The 21,624-nt window shown below is 34.4% G+C and overlaps 3 protein-coding genes and 2 long non-coding RNA genes across 10 annotated transcripts in view; 3 read left to right on the forward strand and 2 right to left on the reverse strand.

Annotated features, from left to right (window-relative positions):
* The window catches only part of LOC148913801 (immunoglobulin superfamily member 10-like), a gene marked incomplete in the record, with an annotated part of 199,017 nt that overhangs the window by 33,189 nt on the left and 144,204 nt on the right, over positions 1-21,624 (reverse strand).
* On the reverse strand, positions 67-1,196 carry LOC148913806 (uncharacterized). Its single transcript, XR_016119037.1, has 4 exons — positions 1,086-1,196; positions 742-806; positions 414-449; positions 67-324 (listed from the first exon to the last, which is right to left on the reverse strand). It is a non-coding gene; the product is annotated as an uncharacterized LOC148913806 (long non-coding RNA).
* Positions 1,786-21,017, forward strand: LOC148913807 (opioid-binding protein/cell adhesion molecule homolog). 4 transcript variants are annotated; one of them, XM_089025832.1, is made up of 10 exons: positions 1,786-1,863; positions 2,578-2,952; positions 4,102-4,371; positions 4,541-4,816; positions 5,219-5,290; positions 5,386-5,442; positions 5,616-5,723; positions 5,940-5,967; positions 6,134-6,170; positions 6,461-7,815. In XM_089025832.1, the coding sequence occupies exons 2-10, from the start codon at positions 2,673-2,675 to the stop codon at positions 6,845-6,847; spliced, it is 1,515 nt and encodes a 504-aa protein (XP_088881958.1). In that variant the 5' UTR covers positions 1,786-1,863; positions 2,578-2,672; the 3' UTR covers positions 6,848-7,815. The 4 variants fall into 4 exon arrangements, with proteins under 4 accessions (XP_088881958.1, XP_088881959.1, XP_088881955.1 ...); XM_089025833.1 differs by lacking the exons at positions 1,786-1,863; positions 5,940-5,967; positions 6,134-6,170; positions 6,461-7,815 and adding exons at positions 2,392-2,470; positions 19,777-19,804; positions 19,956-19,978; positions 20,267-21,017; XM_089025829.1 differs by lacking the exon at positions 1,786-1,863 and adding an exon at positions 2,392-2,470 and having other exon boundaries at positions 6,461-7,816.
* On the forward strand, positions 9,007-14,954 carry LOC116292734 (protein amalgam-like). Of its 3 annotated transcripts, none has more exons than XM_089025858.1 (8): positions 9,007-9,085; positions 9,201-9,575; positions 9,781-10,059; positions 10,672-10,947; positions 12,120-12,191; positions 13,159-13,308; positions 13,846-13,876; positions 13,964-14,954. In XM_089025858.1, the coding sequence occupies exons 1-8, from the start codon at positions 9,019-9,021 to the stop codon at positions 14,103-14,105; spliced, it is 1,392 nt and encodes a 463-aa protein (XP_088881984.1). In that variant the 5' UTR covers positions 9,007-9,018; the 3' UTR covers positions 14,106-14,954. The 3 variants fall into 3 exon arrangements, with proteins under 3 accessions (XP_088881984.1, XP_088881985.1, XP_088881986.1); XM_089025859.1 differs by having other exon boundaries at positions 13,849-13,876; XM_089025860.1 differs by having other exon boundaries at positions 9,018-9,085; positions 9,371-9,575.
* LOC148913808 (uncharacterized) lies at positions 14,955-16,169 on the forward strand. The gene is made up of 3 exons (XR_016119042.1): positions 14,955-15,423; positions 15,592-15,921; positions 16,132-16,169. It is a non-coding gene; the product is annotated as an uncharacterized LOC148913808 (long non-coding RNA).

Here is a 21,624-nt window from a genome sequence, read left to right on the forward strand (position 1 = left end):
ATCAAACATAATTACTAAAAAATAAAAATAAAAAAAATAAAAAAAAATCGAAAAATCTGAAGTATCTAATACTAACTTCTTTTCTTTTATTAGAAGATGGGTAAATATGACAATGATAATTTTCTACTTTATAAAGGATAATTATAATGTTTATTTCGGAGCAATCCGACCAGACTCTCCCAGTCCATGTTAATGACCTTCTCCATCGAGGACTAGGAATATGAGTTGGGCATGTGTGGTATCGACGTCTTTCATAGGATATGTAGGAAATAGATTATTTGCAATGTGTTTTGCTGCCTTGATAAGAAGATAATCCCTTATGTCCTGTGGTACACAAGATCCCGCATTAGGTTTTTGATATTCGTATAATAAGGAGGGAGTGGCTAAGTTGCCATGCTTAACGGAGGTCTTACTTGATGTATTTCCTTATATGCATGATGTATTATTGCCTAATGATTAAAATAAAATAATCAAAAAAAATTAATAATTTGCATATTTTTAGAAACAAAAAGTCAAAATTCATTAATAACCAACCTTTTTCTCCTCTTCTTATGCGCATTCCTTAAGCCATGCAATAAAAAAGATAAAACAGTTCTAATATATCTAAAAGGTATATTTGGTGTCTGGTTATTCTTAGACTTTGTGCATTTTTTTCTATTTTATCCCTTCATTTTTCCTTCATTCTCTTCTTCCTTTCGTTTTCTGTTTCTTCTTAGCTCTTGGTTAGTAATTTTACTCTACCATCATCTTTGCTTTTCTTTTCTTCCTGCAGAGGTAATACTTTAACTTCCATTCAACTTAACCGCCTATGCAAAAATAAATGATGATAATATCAAAAGGAAGCGGAATAGAGCCATGGCAAGTAATATTACTGTGATTAAATGAAGACACAGAAAACATGAAAACCTGATAGACCGGAAGACGAATTTTTTGCTATACTTAAGTTGCTTCAAGTAATTCTAGTTGTATCTTGCAGAAAAAGGAATAGGATAAAATGTTGACTTCTATGCCTGTAGCGCTAGCATTGTGTAAAACGCTAGTACTTCATATAAACGCTAGCGACTGTCACTTTAAAATACACCTACCTGGTTAGAGTGAAACAATGTTACTCTTTTTCCTAGCCACTACAGGGGACACAAGGATCTCTCTCTCTCTCTCTCTCTCTCTCCCCTCTCTCCCATATATATATGCAGAATTCAGAAAATGAAATGTGTGGCAAAAATAGTAGTCAGCTGCTGAAGCGCACTGAATGATCTATGACAAGTGGTTGTGAATTAAGTATTAGTGTAACGTTATTTTAAAAAGTAATATTATATATTATGGTATTTTCAATTATTTATTTACCAAGCCGACACAACTTCGAAAATATTTCTGTTTCCTTTTTAATCTTTTTCTTTTTCTTTCAATAGTTTAATTTGTTTCTTTTTTATTTCTTTCATACCGCAAAGGAATTTTACTTACATCGATGGCGCGTATTGAATTGTTCTCCTATACATGTCGTTGCGTGCTTCTCTAATTAAAACAATAAGGTATCGTTTTTGATCATGTGTTTTTGCGTTTTATGCAGCACGAAGAGACACTGAAACCACAAGAACCAATAGCTTTGGAAACAGAATTTTAAACCCTCAAACTTGAACATCAAATCATCATTGATAGTATCCGGTCCCTAATTCAATATCGAGAGTAAAGAGGACCGGATACCGCAAAACCGCAATTTCCATCAGAAACGCATGATCTTTATCAAGAGCTGGAGAGCATGATTATCATTATCTAGGAATTAAAGAATGTACATGATTAATTTCTAATTGGCTTGACGTGTGTAGCCGTTATATTTCCCTTTCAACAGGTAGCTAAATATCGAAGGTATGCATGTTTCATTGTAGAATGCAGTCTGCACCTAGCGTGACGTAGAATTCTAGTTATCTTGGCAGAAGACATATATCGAATCTATCGACTTTGTTATTCGTTGTCCGCTGTTTATTGATTTAAGTTTATTTAGCTGGGCTCAAGTAAACCATTCTTTTATATATGGTTTACGTTATCTTTTGTTCTTTGACAAGATTCCGAAAGTCTGCACTTCCTATCCTAACGCTACCACGAAAACAATTTATTCAAAAAACTCAAACTAAAGCGCTTGAGCCCAAGCTAATAAAAAATTGAGGTTAATTTAATCACTTCTTATTTTCCAAAAATCCGACCCTAGCTTCAATTTCCCTCAAATAGAGTTACAATTTTCGAATATTTTTAGGGGTGTTGAAAGTTCTACAGTAGTGGGAAAAGTGTTTTTTCTTCTATGTAGTTATAGAATCCCACACGCATTAAATTTGATCCATGAAAGTGAAATAGGATACTTGCCAATTTAAATATTGTATTATTTTGATCCATCATTGCTTCATAAGAACGATGGAGTTCTCTGTAGATCTATTGATTTCAATGACGATAAACCTGTTACTCTTGAACAAGGCGCATGGTGATAATTTGTTTATTTACTTTCTCCGAGTTTACTTTCTCCGAGTTTATCAACAGGAATATTCACATTTATATATAATTTATAATTTATATTTTAAAATACTTTAGGTGCAGCTCGTTTCACAGTAGTTCCACCAAGTGTTTTGTATGTGTCTGTAGGAGAAACAGCTAAGCTTGTGTGGGATTACAGTGTAGATAACAGGATGGAAGAGTTTGTTGTTTATTCGCAAAATTGGATATTCTATGCTGACAATGGCAGTGAATTTATAATTGCACAAGAAAATGTATTCAAACAGGGGCAATGGTACATAAACACCAATACATGTCCTGCTAGACTACTGAACCCTGTTCGAGTGAGTAAAGAATCAACTGCTACACTAGTAATCCATAATGTAACTCTGGCTGATAGTGGTACGTATGGATGTGTTCTTGTGCTGGCAACAAGAAGCCCCATAACAAGTAAAGTCAAACTCGTCGTAACATGTGGGTATAATTCTTTCAATTTGTTGGAATGGTTGTTCTTGTTTCTATTAATTCTTTCTTGTTTGCTTTAGTTTTTGATTTTGATTTTCCAAATTTTGAAATATCTTCCGTGCGTTTGCTGTTATTTATTAAGGTGAGGACCTCGTTTTCCCATTAACATTTATTCAACCATGCATAATCAGACTCGAACTGATAAGTACAATCTTATTCTTAATATATTGATAATATTCGTTCTTTCGTTTTTTCGTTCTTTCGTTCTTTCGTTCTTTCGTTCTTTCGTTCTTTCGTTCTTTCGTTCTTTCGTTCTTTCGTTCTTTCGTTCTTTCGTTCTTTCGTTCTTTCGTTCTTTCGTTCTTTCGTTTTTTCGTTCTTTCTTTCTTTCGTTCTTTCGTTCTTTCGTTCTTTCGTTCTTTCGTTCTTTCGTTCTTTCGTTCTTTGGTTCTTTCGTTCTTTCGTTCTTTCGTTCTTTCGTTCTTCGTTCTTTCGTTCTTTCGTTCTTTCGTTCTTTCGTTCTTTCGTTCTTTCGTTCTTTCGTTCTTTCGTTCTTTCGTTCTTTCGTAGTTCTTCGTTCTTTCTCGTTCTTCGTTCTTCGTTCTTTCGTTCTTTCGTTCTTTCGTTCTTTCGTTCTTTGTTCTTTCGTTCTTCGTTCTTTCGTTCTTTCGTTCTTTCGTTCTTTCGTTCTTGTCTTCGTTAGAGTGCATACCACATATCATTTGCACTTTCAACTTTGCACTAACATGTACAATAGACCCTTTTCGTGTTCCAAATTACCGCTGTGTTTCTTGATTACAGACTCATTTACTCAGGCTAAGCCTCGATTTTGTGAAGAATATTCACATTTTCCAGTCAAGGTCCGCAGGGATTTCAAAGTGTTCGTATGGTTGAACTTGTGCATTCTTTACTATACCTTTAGGTATTTGCAAGTAAAAAAAAACACTGGTTCGAGGCTTAGTCTGAGCAAATGAGTATGTAATCAGCGGTAATTTGGAACTCGAAAAGGGTCTATTTTGATAGTTAACCTTTTCATGGATATATGGTATGCAATCTAATGAAAATGTTCAAAATAAGTCATTTGGTTTTTAGTTGTTTGTCGTATTTGTATTGGCGATGACTGATATGTACTTACATGCGCTATTTTCTTATTTACAGCATTTCCATCTTTATCGATCAATCCGTCCCTTTCAAACATACCTGTAAACAAATCCCAAGAACTGCATATCAAATGTTCTGCGGTAGGAACTCCTATGCCAAACGTCACGTGGCAAAAAGTACAGGGTGATGTCATTGATCAAGGCGTAGGGAATGTGACAATCGATATTACAAACATTACAAGATATGACAGTGGGCAATACGAATGCTGTGCTATTAACAACCTGAAGAAACCTCCATTTTGTAAGAGTATCTTGGTAACCGTCCAGTGTGAGTCTAAATGCTATCTTTTTTAGATATACAAATATATGTTGTTATGTTTTTTAGCCAAAATGGTAGGGTGAGTGGGCGCTGCAAGGTTTGCAACAAATCAATATGATCACAATCAAAATCATTGAAACAGTGCAGACTGAAAATATATAATTCACTCTCTTCGCAGATGAGCCGCAAATAGATTTGTTTCAGTCAAATGACACAGTTTCTTCATATAATGGTTGTAAAATCAGGATATACTGTTTGGCCCATGGCGTGCCCTCTCCTCTGTTTACGTGGTATGATCCCCGTAATCGATCAATAGGTACAGGATCTCATACTGTTACTGGTGTTGGTATCTTGGAACTAGTGACCATTTGCCCCGACAGCTATGGGTTGTACAGGTGTAAAGCAGAAAATCTACTTGGTTATGATGAACATTTTATTAGTATTATTCAAACAGGTTTGGAGACCAATAATATAAATTAACTTTAGATGGTAAAAGAAAAATGGATATATGGATGGATGGATGGATGGATGAATGGATGGATGGATGGATGGATGGAAGGAGAGAGGGATGGATGGATGGATGGATGGATGGATGGAAGGAGAGAGGGATGGATGGATGGATGGATAGATGGATGGATGGATGGATGGATGGAAGGAGAGAGGGATGGATGGATGGATGGATGGATGGATGGATGGATGGATGGATGGATGGAAGGAGAGAGGGATGGATGGATGGATGGATGGATGGATGGATGGATGGATGGATGGATGGATGGATGTATGGATGCATGGATGCATGGATGGATGGTTGCTTGGAATGATTTACTCATTAAAAAATAATGTCATCTATCCTCAGTCCATCCACCCTCTCTGATGCCAAGTAGAAGTATCTATGAAATAACGACATCATCACCACAAACCACTACAGGTCAGAATTACCAATAAACATCTGATGAGCCACTTTCTTAACTACTTCAGTTGAATTATTAACATTTGACTTGACTTCCTAATCATCATTCAAAGGTCATGACTCAAGAGCCAAGCCTGGAGAGAGGTCTTGCTCGACACTACTTATTCAAGGTTATGTCAATGTTACATATACAATTATAAATAAAGGTTACATATATTTTAATTTATTTATTTCTATATATTGACACGTTTTTTTATTTATTATTTATTTTGCTTTACCGCTACCCCGAGTCTGCAGGCACATACTGTTTGTTACCTTTAATCATTTTTTCTGTTTTCATCAGGTCGCACATTTGCAACAGTTCATTTTATAGTAACATCAATATCAATAGTTGTGAATATTATCATGGCGCTATTAGTGTGCTACATTTTCAAAAGGGCTGGCTTCAAAGGTAAACACTTTAATTCCAGCATATAGCGCATGCATATCACGTAGTATTAATCAGGATCCGTGAAGTATGTAAAACGATTGATAATGATTCCATAGAATAATTTCAGATTTTTATTTTAATATTTCTTTTTCTTTCTTTGTTTGATATCTGGCAACATTGTTTTATCGATGTGTGTCTATCTTTTTACTTATTATCATTGTTTTAAATATATTGCAGTTTTAAGGAAGAGGAGCGACAACGAAAGGTAAATTCACATGTTCAATATGCGTACTGTATGTAATAACCCACCCGTTGCATATCCTCACTCCCCATGCAAAAACAAATAATTCATAGTTCACGCCATTTTTCAGGAGGACTATAGCCAACTGAATTTAGACAAATGTTTTGACGATTATATTTTCACTTTTTAGGGTTTCAAAACCAGAAGAATCTTTTGAGATTGTAGAGGTGAGTTTAATAATATAGGATGCTGATTTGGACTACGTTTTCAATTTATTTATAATTTATTTAGGTGGGGGGTGTGGATGAAAAAAAATTTAGTTGTACTATATATCTGAATATGGACTACTCACTAACCCTTGGCCCCTTGACTTAGCAGTAATAGGGATAGAGTAGATGTTTTGGGTTTATCTAACGAACAAACTAACAAAAACAAAAACAAAAACAAAACAAAAAACAAAACAAAAAAAAAACACAAAAACAAAAAACAAATTGTTTTACTATATTCTTGTATATAGGATAGAATCGAAATGAAAACACACGAACCAGCAGCATTGGAAACACACCACGAATCACCAAACCTGATACCACCGAATATTGATGTCGGAGCAGTATCGAGAGAATGCACTCCAACCTTATTGGACGAGAGGAAACCAAAAGAGAACCCTGCAGAGCAGACCTTTCTGTCAAGAACTCAGCATCTTTATCAACAGATAAATAATGGAGAGTTATTATCAAGCGAGCACGAGTATCAGTCGCTACTAAGGGACAATAATGGAATAGGGCTACCAACAAATGTTCCTTGTGAGACATTGTTAAATCATGCTACATCGAATGTTAATCACGAGCAGCAAGGATCAGAATACCAACCACTACATCTGTATTCAAGCGTAGAAGAAAAGTAGTTGTATTAAAGTAATGTTGGTTTTATTAAAAGAAAAAACGAAAAAGAAAAAAAGGAAAACGTTTCTACTAAAAATAAAATAGAAAGGAGGAATAAGTGAACAATAAAATAAGAAAGCAAAAATGCAAAGGAAACAAAGCAAATATATCAAATTATAAAATAAATTAAATAGTACGCACGCTTTGATTGGTTGATAGACATGTTTGCATGAGGGTATGTAAACACAGTTTTGACGTCACAACTTTCTTGTTTTCCCGGTATAAGTTCAAAAATTTACAGTTTCTTTCGAGAAAAAAAACGCCCCCAAAAATGTATTTTGAAGACGAAGTTCCAAATTTTGACTTGTGTCAGGGCCTCAGGCATAACCCTATGGTCTCATACAGGTCTTTCTGATCGTAAAATCATGACAATCTCCCGTTGGTCACCGCAAAGAGAATTCCCTCAGGAGCTACAACACACGTCCTTCGTCAGGACAGCTTCGGTTGTTCAGCGACGTGCTTTCTCATGATTTAAATGCACCGCCCGATAAGGAATACAAGTATTTCAAGGAAACAGTCAGCAGCTTCAAACTTTTTCCAGCGATAGCTCTTCAGCTCCACAAAATATCTTCACGAGGCGAGACGAAACAATCAACTTCGCTGCCATGTTTTCTGGCTGTCAAATTGAGCAAAACCACGTTTCTTTCAACCGAGAATTCCAGTCACAGTGACACTCAGTTATCTACTTTTGATCACTTTCGTAAAGATAATCAATTCTGAAATCTTTTATTAAGATTTATATTCAATCTTTGGACATTTCTTTGTATTTGTTTTAAAGTTTTAGAATGATAAATGTTGAAAATAGCTAGCGATTCTTTCTCGCTTCACATTTGCCTCCTTGGCGTTTATTACACGAAATTTGATTGGCTAACGATCAAAGTTCGTGATGTATGGAGAATTTGTATTTTGATATGAGAATCAAATTCGAATAAAGATTTATTTTCTTGCAAGTGGTAATGTTTTCCCTTAGTATTTATTTTATAAAAGCAATAGAAAACTTTTTTCTCTGTATTTACATAGCCTGATAGCAACACTCGGGGGGTTGGGAGAATTCTCGACAGTTATGAAAACCCTCGACTACGTCTCGGGTTTGCATAACTGTCTCGAATTCTCCCAACCTCCCTTCGTGTTGCTATCAGGCTATGTAAACACGGAAAAAGTTTTCTATTGCTTAATTAATATTCATTTAAATATATTGTCAGATAATTCCCATAATTTTTCCCTCATTAAAAAATTTGATTTATTGCAACTCGAAAACAAATGCTATTTTTAGACTTTCTTTTAAAGACTCGGCCTGGTGTATACAATTTGTAGTATTATAATATAAGTGGTAGTAATTAATAAAAGGACATTCAGTGTAGGCATAATGTAGTGGGCAACATCTACGAAAAAGAAAAGAAAAAAAGAAAGAAGAAGAAGAAAAAAAAAAAAAAGGCGCGCGCCATGAGGTATGTTTATACTTATTAAATGACAGTAAACCAAAAGAAGTCTTCTATGGGTACGAAACCTCTCTTGATACTTAACCACACGGGGCTTTCATCAATATCGTGAAGGTTTAGATGCTTTCGAAATCAATGGTCATGTTTGATTCCATTACTATCTCCATTGGTACATTATTTTGAGCACAACGCTGAGTTTAATTGTAATGACTGGGGGTAACACTTTTTAAAGTGTTCAGTGATTTTTCTCATGGATGCCCTGCCTCCAGTATAACGTAAATATTTGAAGCATCAGAAAAAAATCATCTGGAATAAGAATCACGTTTACGCCCTTACGCTCAGTTGGATTGTTTTTAGTAAACGGAATAAATAAGAAAAATAAGAAAAATAAGAAAAATAAGAAAAAAGAAAAAAAGAAAAAAACAAATCAAGAAGGACAGTTATCCTTAATCATTTTGACTCGATATTAAATCAAGTGGTCCAATGATTACAACGAAACAACCATGAATTTCATTTTAGCATCATTTGATTAGTGCTTTCATGCGCTAGAATAAGGAAGAAAACACTTTTCATTGATATTTGGTTTCGAGAAAGAAATTCCACATGCATAAAACAACGAACCATGAAAGTGAAATACATTATTTATTCAAATATTATATCATTTTGATCCACTAATGCTTTAATCTTCTGAGACAATGGAGGCATCTCAAGTCCTATGGATTTCACTGATCATCAAAGTGTTACTTGTGAGCAGAACTCAGGGTGAGAATTTGTTTGTCTACTTTCTCAAAAAAATCGCTTTATCCGACAGGAATATCCATTTTGCTGTTACATTATATATTTTATATTTTTAATATTTCCTGGTCGAATATTGTAGGTGCAGCTCGTTTCACAGTAGTTCCACCAAGTGTTTTGTATGTGTCTGTAGGAGAAAAGGCTAAGTTTTTGTGGGATTACAGTGTGGATAACAAGTTGGAAGAGTTTGATATTAATTCTCCAAGGTGGATATCCTATGCTGACAATGACAGTGCATTTCTAATCTCACAGGAAACTATGTTAAACAAGTGGAAATGGAACATACACACCAATACATGTCCTGCTAGACTACTGAACCCTGTTCGAGTGAGTAAAGAATCAACTGCTACACTAGTAATCCATAATGTAACTCTGGCTGATAGTGGTACGTATGGATGTGTTCTTGTGCTGACAACAAGAAACCCCATAACAAGTAAAGTCAAACTCGTTGTAACATGTAAGTTCAAATTGAGTTTTAGATGCTACACATCTCATTATTAGTAAGATTAGGTAAAATGTTACATAAATTGGTTCTATTTTGTTGTATTTTTTTAGCACGATCAATATCAATAATCTGGATACATTTTTGTACTTTTTTTAACATGTCCAATTATTGTAATTCTTGTAGTGTATTGAATGGAGTTTCGTTCTTTTTATAACAGCGTTGCCTAATATCACGTTAAATCCTTCGTCTTCAATCATACGCGTAAATGAATCCGAAGGATTATTTATCAGCTGTTCTGCGGTTGGAATTCCTGAACCGAACGTCACATGGCTGAGATTGAGGGATGGTGGCAAGTTCCGTAAGAACCAAGGCGTGGGACATGTAACAATTAATCTATCAAATATCACAAGAAATGATAGTGGAATATATAATTGCTGTGCAACTAACAACCCGAAGGAGAATCCAACCTGTAGAAGTACAACAATATCTGTCCAGTGTGAGTTTAGTACATTGATTATTTTGTCAACCTAGCTGGTTCTTTTGTTATTTGCTAATACGAAATGTCGATTTTTGGGCTTAACTAATAGAACATGAAATTATTAAGCGAACCTTATTACTTAAAACACTTTAGCGGAATAACAATGACAGCAAACAAGAAGAAAAAACAGTTAGACAGGCAGACAAAAGTATAGAGACAAAAAAGAAAGTCGACAGAAGTCAAAATAGACCCCAATGACCATTCAGACAATCTGCATGTATACCTATCACTATCTTATTTTAACTTACAAAACGAGCTTACTTATATCAGAAGGTATTGGAAGAATCAATTCCTTTTTTTCACAGACAAATCAGAAATAGATGCAGTTAAGTCAATGACACAGTTTCTTCATATAATAATGGTATAAAAGTCAAACATCCAATGACCATTCAAACGATAAAAAGCTAGCCATCTATCAATCTAAATGAATACCTATTATTATACTATTTTAAACGTTTTCTTATGACAGCTATTTACAAAGAACAAACTGTGACTCATAAATTGAGCCAATAACTTCTGAACGTATATCAGAAGGTATATATTGGAAGAATCAATTCGTTCTCTTCACAGACAAACCAGAAATAGATGTAGTCCAGTCAAATGACACAGTTTCTTCATATAATAATGGTACAGTCACGATATACTGTTTGGCCAATGGCGTGCCCTCTCCTCTGTTCACGTGGTATGATCCCCGTAATCGATCAATATTGACAGGATCTCATACTGTTACGGGTGTTGGTGTCTTGGAACTAGTAACCATAGACGCAGGCAGCTATGGGTTGTACAAATGTAAAGCAGAAAATTTACTTGGTTATGATGAACACATCATCAATGTCACCCAAACAGGTTTGAAACATTTATTTGTTTTAATGGTTCTTATGGTTCTTTTTATGCGAAAACAATCTTCAAAAAGTTGTTTCGAAAACCAAGTACGTCAAAAATTACAAAAAAAAGGTTTCTAGATTTTTTTTCATCGTGGAAATACATGATGATTGAGGACGCACTAATCGTAAGGTAAAATTGTGGATGAGCCTCGCCGGTGGAATTTTAATTCATAGTGTTAATGGTTTATCATTTTATTTATGGTATTATCATGAAGAGCTTTGATCAAAAAAGTTTAAACTTTGATTGACATAAAGTAGTTTCATGTTACGTTTAGCGACACCTTCAAGGTATCGCAGTCAAAAATTGCATTAGAGCAGTTTTATTTTTTTTTTTTTTTTAACTATGAAACTACAGTAGTTTCATATTTCATGTTGTTTTTGTTTTATCAAGCATTCGACTCTGTGACTAATAAAGAAGAGTAAAACGACTCTACGATGAATCAGTCCTGAATGAAATCATATCAAAGCAGAAAATTCTAATCAGTAGTCGGATTTGGCATATTTTGTTAACGATTAGAAAGCGTACAACGAAAATTATTTCTTTATCGTATTTAGAAGGGAAAAAAAACATTAAAAAATAACGTGAACTAAGCACGTCGACTTTTGAATATATGTTCTAGAAAAGAAAAAAACGATTACTGTAGCCGAGAGGCAGACTTGATCAAGATATACAGGCGCGCGACACATAAAGGACGACATTCATTTCTATGAAACAAGCTCGCTATGTCACCGGTTTAGGGTTATGAAGTCGTCGAAAGTGCTATTTGTGATATTTTGCGTGGATAAGGCAGTAGGAAATCAGGTCCATGAATAGAACCCCAAACAAAAAGTTGATGATGGAATGACTTGTGGGCTTGGAATGACCTTGCATCTGCTCTAATTACAAAGAAAGAGTGTATGTTGACAACAGGATTGACACCTACACACTTACACTTAAGGAACGATGGACATTACTTCACACCTAAAAAGACCTCATGCAAAGTAAACCTTTTTGACCAAAGCTCCTCATGATATCAGTGTCAACTAATAGCAACGGAACGCGCGAAGGCTTCTTTTAAAAAATATGCAATTATATATTCCCTTTGTAACAGTGCACATGAGAAAAGAAATAAATTGTGATTTGGTCTTTTCTAGCTTTTCCAACTTCTAAATTGCCATCGGAAAAACCACGCCATATACAAAGCTTGATAACAACAGTTAACCGAGGTAATCTAAGCAACGTAACAAACAACCGCCAACCTAGGAAAACGAACAATCAAACAAAATCTGAAGAACAGAAAATTAAATGAAAACTTAGAAAATCAATTCATAAACGGGTATTGAATGAGTATTTTTTGTTTTTCGTTTTATTTGGTTGTTAGATATTTTTGTTTGTTTTTATATTCCTTAAGTGATTTTGTTTTAACAAAAGAAAGCGACGTCAGTATGACTGCGAAACGTCGTTACGTTATCTTTTGCTTATTTTTAATTGTTTATACTTTTTTGTTTGTTTGTATATTTATAGTTAATTAATGGAGTAAATCAATCAACCAATCAGTAAAACAAAGAAACAAACATCAATTGCAAAACATAATTCCAAACATACACACACGCACACACACAAAACTGAGCTGTAAATTCAATTACTACAGACTTATGCATCTATTTTTTTTTAGTTTCTATGTCTAATTTTTTTTAGTTTCTACGTCTACGTCGAAGTCGATAGACAAAAGTTCAATAAATTTAACCAATGTAGTAGTTTCAACACCAAGGGAACGACAAAGTAAAAGCTTAATCAAAAATAATTTCCCTTTTAGGCGCAAATAAAAAATAATATTAAAAAAAAAAAAAAAGCCCGTATGATAAAATACACATTTTTTTATTATTATTTAAAATCGGCTGTTCTTTCCTGTTAATTAGTTTTCCTTTTATAAAGTTTCTTTTTCGTTTGTTCTCATTCTACTTTTCATATTCTTCATTTCGTATGAGTTTACTGTTCTCTTTCTTATTTCTTTTTCTTTTCTTTTCTTTTCTTTCTGTTTTTTTTTTTTTTTTCTTTCTTTAATTTAATGCGAACTTTTTCTATCTTTAGCTCATTTTTTTCATATTCATAATTTTTTTCTTTCTCTTAAATTTTAAAATTTCTCATATTTTTTATATTTATTTCCTTATTCATATTTTATTTGTGTTGTAGACAAGACTAGCGGTTCTCTTGGAGGAGACAATAAGATCGGCAAGAAGGATATCATTTTATTGTCAGCAGGTGGAGCAGTAATGTTTGTCTTGATAACGATAATTATTATCTTTACTGTAATAATCTATAAAAAGTACAGTAACAAGAAAGGTAAATTACATTTTAAAAATATTAATTAATACTATTATTATTATTACCATTCCTTATAAGCCTTTTCATAGTTTAAGAATCGATTCCACTGCGCATGCGATTTTATCCCGAATTTCTCACCTTTTGTTTAATTAAGAACAAAAGAAGGTTTAGACAAAAGAAGGTGAGAAATTCGGGATAAAATCGCATGCGCAGTGGAATCGTTTCTTAAACTATGAAAAGGCTTATTGATGTTGTCCTTCTTCTCCTGCTCCTGCTCCCGCTCCTGCTCCTGCTCCTCAGTACATCACAGTCACCTTAATTCTTATCACATCCGCATCCCCAACGCTTTCTTGATGTCCTTCCTTCTTTTATTTATTTTTTCCCTCTTGAATTTTGCTTCTTAACCCTTTTCAACATCCAATTCCAACATCTTCAGTGATTATAACAATTTATCAGTCATGATTAATAACCTAATCATGCAAGCCATAGGTTTAAAAATATAACCATTTCACCAACTGCAAGAACGACTATTATAGTGCAGGATATTTATATCAGCAGATAGAAAAGAACAACCAGGGGAAAATGAGTACGTATTTATGTTTCGATTACAAAATCTGATTATATTCCGAAGACGTATATTTTAAAGAACTAAAACCAATTCCGTTGACTTTAGAATGCCTCATTTGCCTCTGGAGGCTATAGAAGATGACATACCCGTATATGCAAGTGTTAATTTGTCAAAAAAGAAAAGAGCAAGACAACAGGGGGACATACCGATCTATGCCCAGGTAGACAGAAGCAAGAAAAAGGTATGAAAGTGATGCCGTCTGTGACGTGGGATGTTTTTCCCGATGACTGGGATGGGGTGGACTAGCTCGTCCCACGTACACACATGTAGACCTTTATGGATTTTCTGGTCTTTTATTCGCTTGGTTGTTTTCTTCCTTCTTCTACTCTTAGTGTGAATTTGAACTTGAACTCGAACTAGAACTAAAACTCGAACTCAAAAACAACTAACTCTTAGTGTGTGCTACAAGCACTTAAGTATTATTTGTGGTCTATAGAAAGTGACGTCAAGCCGATAATGACCTGACGCTAACTGTGATTGGTCAATGCGACTCAGAGGAGTTAATGAGCTAGTTCCCAATTCCCGAGGAGGAATTTGAACTAACCCAAATTCCTATGATTTACTCAACTCTAAATCGCATAGATCATACAGTAGTCGTTATACACTTAACTTAACTAATTACCACTTGAAAGTGATTCAAGTTTGAAACAAAAATGAAGGAGATTATTGAGACTAAAGTTGGGGCGTCAATAGATTGTTGACACACCCGATTATGCAGTACTATCAGAGAACAAAAGCTTTAGAGATGTCAAAAGTGAATAGAATGTTTGCTCAGATGACCAACAACTCCACGTGCTGAGCTGTCGACCTTAACCTCAAGCAAACCATTAGGACTGACATTTTGGTTCCGAGAACACGTTTCTTGCTTACCGATCAATTGATTCTGTTTAACTTTGACACGCGTTTCTGTTCTCCCTTGCGACATGTGGAACCAAAATGTCGAGCCTATTCATGTAATTCTAGAAATAACACTCAGAGCAAATAGACCTACTTTTCTTAATTGATTAATTGATTCCTACTTAAGTTTCGTGCTTGATAATCTGTTTTCAAAGATGCTTTTGACGATTTTAAGTGATCAGTTGGTCTTTTTAAGTCCTTTTTACGGCTTTTTAAGTCTTTTTTTAAGACTTGTGACGGTAAAATCGTTCTTCAGAAAAAATTATTTGAGCCGTGGCTCTTTTTTTTCGCAAGAAGCGGTGAGCTCAACACTAAGATGGATTCCTTGATATAATTGGCTAGAAAATGACATGTCTCTCTTGTGATTGGTTCATATCAGTTGATGTGCAAAATCGTGCAATTTATGCTGAAATCACTGCTGCAGGGAACCAATCAGATCGCAGGATTTGCTTGTGATTTCAAAATGGATGTAATAAAGAATAGGTATCCGCGTCGAGGATGGTTTCAATGAAAGGACGCTCGTTATTCCCAAAACTGCCCAACAAGACTGCAAGGTCGACTCAGTAAAGAGTCCACAGCTACTCTTGTCATCTCTAATCTCACCAAAGGTGATAGTGGTTTATATGAATATTTATTTTTGGTTCGGCGCGTTTCGGGGCGCATAGATAATTGCAGGATGTTTTGTTTTGTTAATTTGGTGTCTTTTTTTTTTTTTTTTTTCTCTTTTTTCCGCTGGTTCCCTTCTAATTGTTCCTTTTTTTCAATTTGTTGTCCAGATAAACCCACTATACTTAGATAGATGTGGCAGTGCGCCGTGTGGGATACATAGTTACTATACTATACTTAGTTTAACAAACTCTATCATAATGCCTATTATCAACTGAAAAGAGATTCGCCTTACATTGCCTGGTTGATAGTCTGCCCACTCCATTGATCAAATGGTATGATCTTAAAGGAATGCAAATTACCAAGGGGGTTAGGAACATTACAGGCGGTAGTATTTTGACACTAGTAACATATAGCAGTGATCAGTATGGACTGTACATATGTCGAGCACAAAACGAAGTTGGATTTGACGAAAATCTCACAATTTTTTTCAAGGAAAGGTAAGAGATGTATTTTTTTTAAAATCCAGTTTTCTCTCTACAATAATGTGCGGAAAATAACATCCCCCCTTCCTCTGTAGCATATAAACATGCTGTTGTAGAAAAAAAAATGGGGTGGAGGGGGGCAGTGTGTCCGTAGCTTAATTCCACGACTTTACCAGATGTCCTTTAAAATTGTAAAATATTTTTTGTGCGTGTTTTCTCCTACAGATTTGGCTGTCCTGTTTTGGCTCGAAAAGGTCATGAGGTATGCCAATAATCTTTTATATATTTTTGATTCTTCCCTTAAAAATAATATTACAGTTATTTAGCATTATTATTCTATTTTTCCTTCAATTCCTTTCTTCCCTACTTCCCATTTATTCCTTTGTTTGTTTGTTTGTTTTTTATTTTTCTCTCTACACCTTGTAGCTTTAGCTTTAAATACTCTTGAAACAGAGCACTGATGGAGAGAGCTTGTAAAGTGCGCACCGTCGGCTTCCATTGATAACAGTTGAAATTCAACTGAAGGAACTAGCGACGTTAAATATAGCTAATTTTCCTTTTAAACGCTTTCGAAAGCAATTGTTAGTTCGTTATACGTGAATGGAATATTCTATTGAATGCATGCCTAGTCTTGTCCTTTAAAAACATGCAATCCAACATAAAATTGCAGTGAAACAGGTGGTGGTATCATTTCCCAAAGTGTTGGTTTTCTTCAACTAAATCTGCCTCATACTAATAATTACAGTTGATACATCTCAAAGCAACTCTGGATTGAACTAATGATAATAATAATAGTTTATTATTTGTATTGCGCAATTTAACATGTTAATATGATCAACTGCGCATTACATATAGGTACTAGGCATAAAATTAGAATTAGAATCCTGTTTACGCCTTTAAAAATCAATTTGAAAAGTTTTGAATATACTTTTTGACTAGAAAGACAATTTAAATAGTATTGATGAAAATAACCATGGTATCTTATGCTTTAAAAAATAAAGAGACTATAAAAGAACACAAAACAAAAACAAAAAAATCCAATTTAACTAAACCTGAGCCCAAATAATAATAAAAGCCGAGGTGCATTTATAAACTACTTCTTTTCATAAAATCACCCTAGCTTCAAGTTCCCCCAAATATAGTTATATTTGTTCGAATATTTTGAGGTGTTGAAAGTTTTAAAATAACAGGGAAAAATGCTTTTTCCTACATATTGTCAAGAAGCTATATAATTCAAGACGTATTGAAATTGGAACTATATGAAAGTGAAATACGATATATACTAGTTTAAATAGCATTGCAATATTTTGATCCATCAATGCTTCAATCTATAAGAACAATGGGGTTGTCAGTAGATCTATTGATTTCATTGACGATCAAACTGTTACTCTTGAACAAAACGCATGGTGAGAAATTTTACTTTCTCATAGTTTAGTCAACAGAAATATTCACATTGATAAGTCATTCATATTTTATTTATTGAGTAGTTCCACCAAGTGTTTTGTATGTGTCTGTAGGGAAAACAGCTAAGCTCGTGTGGGATTACAGTGTGGATAACAGGATGGAAGAGTTTGATGTTTCTTCACCAAGGTGGATTTTCTATGCAGACAATAAGAGGGCATTTCTAATCGCACAAGAACTTGTGTTCAACAAATGGAAATGGTACATAAACACCAATACATGTCCTGCTAGACTACTGAACACTGTTCGAGTGAGTAAAGAATCAACTGCTACACTGATAATCCATAATGTTACTCTGGCTGATAGTGGTGCGTATGGATGTGTTCTGATGCTGGCAACAAGAAGCTCCATAACAAGTAAAGTCAAACTCGTCGTAACATGTGGGTATAATTCTTTCAATTTGTTGGAATTGTTGTTCTTGTTTCTATTAAATTATTTTCTTGTTTGCTTTAGTTTTTGATTTTGATTTTGAAATATCTTCCGTTTGTTTGTTGTTTTTTATTAAGGTGAGGATCTCGTTTTCCCATTAACATTTATTCAACCATGCATAATCAGACTCGAACTGATAAGTACAATCTTATTCTTAAAATATTGAAAATATTTGTTCTTTCGTTCTTTCGTTCTTTCGTTCTTTCGTTCTTTCGTTCTTTCGTTCTTTCGTTCTTTCGTTCTTTCGTTCTTTCGTTCTTTGTGCATACTATATCCTTTGCACTTTCAACTTTGCGCTAATTTGAGCAATTTTGATAGTTAACTTTTTCATGGATATATGGTATGCATTCTAATGAAAATGTTCAAAATAAGTCATTTGGTTTTTCGTTGTTTGCCATATTTGTAAGGGCGACGACTGATGTACTTACATGTGCTATTTTCTTATTTACAGCATTTCCATCTTTATCGATCAATCCGTCATTTTCAAACATACCTGTTAACGAATCCCAAGAACTGCATATCAAATATTCTGCGGTAGGAACTCCTATGCAACGTCACGTGGCAAAAAGTACAGGGTGATGTCATTGATCAAGGCGTAGGGAATGTGACAATCGATATTACAAATATTACAAGATATGACAGTGGGCAATACGAATGCTGTGCTATCAACAACATAAACAAACCTCCATTTTGTAAGAGTATCTTGGTAACTGTCCAGTGTGAGTCTAAATGATATTTTTTTAGATATAAAAATATATGTTGTTATGTTTTTAGCCAAAATGGTTGGGTGAGGGGGCGCTGCAAGGTTTGTAACAAATCAATATGATCACAATCAAGATCATTGAAACAGTGCAGTCTGGAAATATATAATTCGCTCTCTTCGCAGATGAGCCGCAAATAGATTTATTTCAGTCAAATGTCACAGTTGCTTCATATAATGGTGGTAAAATGAGGATATACTGTTTGGCCTATGGCGTGCCCTCACCCCTGTTCACGTTTTATGATCCCCGTAATCGATCAATATCGACTGGATCTCATACTCTTACTGGTGGTAGTGTCTTGGAAATTGTAACCATAAAAGCAGGCAGCTATGGGTTATACAGGTTTAAAGCAAAAAATATGGACGGACGGACGGACGGACGAATGGATGGATGGATGGATGGATGGATGGATGGATGGATGGATGGATGGATGGATGGATGGATGGATGGATGGATGGTCCTTGGAATGATTTACTCATAAACAATTAATGTCATCTATCCTCAGTCCATCCACCCTAGTAGAAATCACCATGGAATAACGACATCATCACCACAAACCACTACAGGTCAGAATTACCAATAAACATGTGATGACTCAATTTCTTAACTACTTCAGTTGAATTATTAACATTTGACTTGACTTCCTAATCATCATTCAAAGGCCATGACTCAAGAACCAATTCTGCTGGAGAGAGGTCTTGCTCGACACTATTTATTCAAGGTTATGTCAAGACGTTACATATATAAGTATAAATAAAGGTTACATACATTTTAATTCATTCGTTTGTATATATTGACATGATTTTTCTTTTTTCTTTTTTTTTTTTTTTTTTTTTTTTTGCTTTACCGCTACCCCGAGTCTGCAGGCACATACTGTGCCTTACCTTTAATCAATTATTATTTTTTCTGCTTTTATCAGGTCGCACATTTGCAACAGTTCATTTTATAGTAACATCAATATCAATAGTTGTGAATATTATCATGGCTCTATTAGTGTGCTACATTTTAATTTTAAACACTTTAATTCCAGCATACAGTGCAAGTCACGTAGAATTAATCAGGATCCGTGAAGTATGTAAAACGATTGATAATGATTCAATGGTATAATTTCTGATTTATTTTACTCTTTTTTTCTTTTCTTTTATATCTAGCAAAAAAAAAAAAATCATCAGGGTGTGTCTATCTTATACTTTTTATCATAATTTTAAATATATTCTAGTTTTAAGGAAGAGGAGCGACAACCAAAGGTAAGTTCACATGTTCCATATACGTACTGTATGTAATCAGTTTAACCCATCCGTTGCATATCCTGAGACTCCCTACCGTGCAAAAACAAAAAATTCATAGCTCATGACGTTTTGACGATTATATTTTTGCTTTTTTGGGTTTCAAAACCAGAAGAATCTTTTCCAGTTGTAGAGGTGAGTTTGATACTATAAAATGTCTGTAATAAGAAAATGAAAATGAAAGGAAAAAAGCCACAGGTTGACTTGGACTACGTTTTTGATTTATTATCTATAATTTATTTAGGGGGGGGGATTTAAGTGGTAATATATATCTGAATATGGATCGGACTACTCACTCAACCTTGACCCCTTATTGATTACCAACTTAACCTAAGCAGTAAAAGGGATAGAGTAGATGTTTGGGGTTTATCTAACAAACAGACAAACAAACACAATTTGTTTTACTATATTCTTTTATACCAGGATAGAATAGAAATTGAAACACACGAACCAGCAGCATCGAAAACACCCCACGAAACACCAAACCTGATACCACCGATCGAATATTGATGTTGGAGTAGTATCGACAGAATGCACTCTAACCTTATTGGAAGAGAGGAAACCAAAAGAGAACCCTGCAGAGCAGCACATTCTGCCAGGAACTCAGCATCTTTATCAACAGATAAATAATGGAGAGTCATTGTCAAGAGAGCACGAGTATCAGTCGCTACTAAGGGACAATAATGAAATAGGGCTACCAACAAATGTTCCCTGTGAGACAGCGCAAAAACATGCTACATCAAATGTTAATCAGCAGCAGCAAGGATCAGAATACCAACCACTACATCTGTATTCAAGCGTAAAAGAAAAGTAGTTGTATTGAAGTAATGTTGGATGTTGTGATAGAAGTACCTAGAAGGTTTTATTAAAAGAAAAGAAAAAGAAAAAAAGAAAAAGAGATGTTTCTACTAAAAATAAGATAAAAAGGAGGAATAAGTGAACAATAAGATAAGAAAGCAAAAGTACAAAGGAAACAAAGCAAATATATCAAATTAATATTCATCTAAATATATTGTCAGATAATTCCCATAATTTTTCCCTCATTAATAAATGTGATTTATTGCAACTCGAAAACAAATGCTATTTTTAGACTTTCATCAGACTCGTCCTAGTGTATACAATTTGTAGTATTATAATATAAGTGGTAGTAATTAATAAAATGACATTCAGTGTATGCATAATGTAGTGGACAATATCTACGAAAAAGAAAGAAAAAAAAAAAAAAAAAAAAAAAAAGAAAGAAAGAAAGAAAAGGCGCGCGCCATGCGGTATGTTTATCCTTATTGAATGACAGTAAACCAAAAGGCGCCTTCCATGTGTACGAAACCTCTCTCGAGCACAATACTTAACCACAAGGGGCTTCCTTAAATATCTTAGAGGTTTAGATGCTTTCGAAATCAATCGTCATGTTTGATTCCATTACTATCTCCACTGGTATATTATTTTGAGCACAAAGCTGAGTTTGTTTGTAATGTCTGGGGGAAACACTTTTTAAAAAATAAGTGATATTTCTCATGGATGCCCTGCATCCAGTATATCGTAAATATTTGAAGCATCAGAAGGAAAATCATCTGGAACAAGAATCACGTTTACGCCCTTCGGCTCAGTTGGATTGTTTTTAGTAAACGGAAGTAATAATAATAATAATAAGGAACACAATATAATATAAAGCAAACCAATATAAAACAAAGCAAAAACGACAGTGAACCTTAATCATTTTGACTCGATATTAAATCAAGTGGTCCAATGATTACAACGAAACAACCATGAATTTCATTTTA

This window comes from Actinia tenebrosa, unplaced genomic scaffold (assembly GCF_029948245.1).
Source record: "Actinia tenebrosa isolate PJP-AT-01 unplaced genomic scaffold, QUT_ActTen_1.0 PGA_scaffold0__85_contigs__length_37466705, whole genome shotgun sequence".
Taxonomy (NCBI): Eukaryota; Metazoa; Cnidaria; class Anthozoa; order Actiniaria; family Actiniidae; genus Actinia; species Actinia tenebrosa.

Bases quoted from the DNA above. Each gene is read 5' to 3' on its own strand.
- LOC148913807 (XM_089025829.1), top strand. From the start codon at position 2,404: ATGGAGTTCTCTGTAGATCTATTGATTTCAATGACGATAAACCTGTTA. The intron at 5,724-5,939 runs GTAAACACTTTA...AATATATTGCAG, and splicing joins CAAAAGGGCTGGCTTCAAAG to TTTTAAGGAAGAGGAGCGAC. The intron at 6,171-6,460 runs GTGAGTTTAATA...TCTTGTATATAG, and splicing joins AATCTTTTGAGATTGTAGAG to GATAGAATCGAAATGAAAAC.
- LOC116292734 (XM_089025858.1), top strand. From the start codon at position 9,019: ATGGAGGCATCTCAAGTCCTATGGATTTCACTGATCATCAAAGTGTTA. The intron at 12,192-13,158 runs GTAATCTAAGCA...TTTGTGTTGTAG, and splicing joins GATAACAACAGTTAACCGAG to ACAAGACTAGCGGTTCTCTT. The intron at 13,309-13,845 runs GTAAATTACATT...TATTTATATCAG, and splicing joins AAAGTACAGTAACAAGAAAG to CAGATAGAAAAGAACAACCA.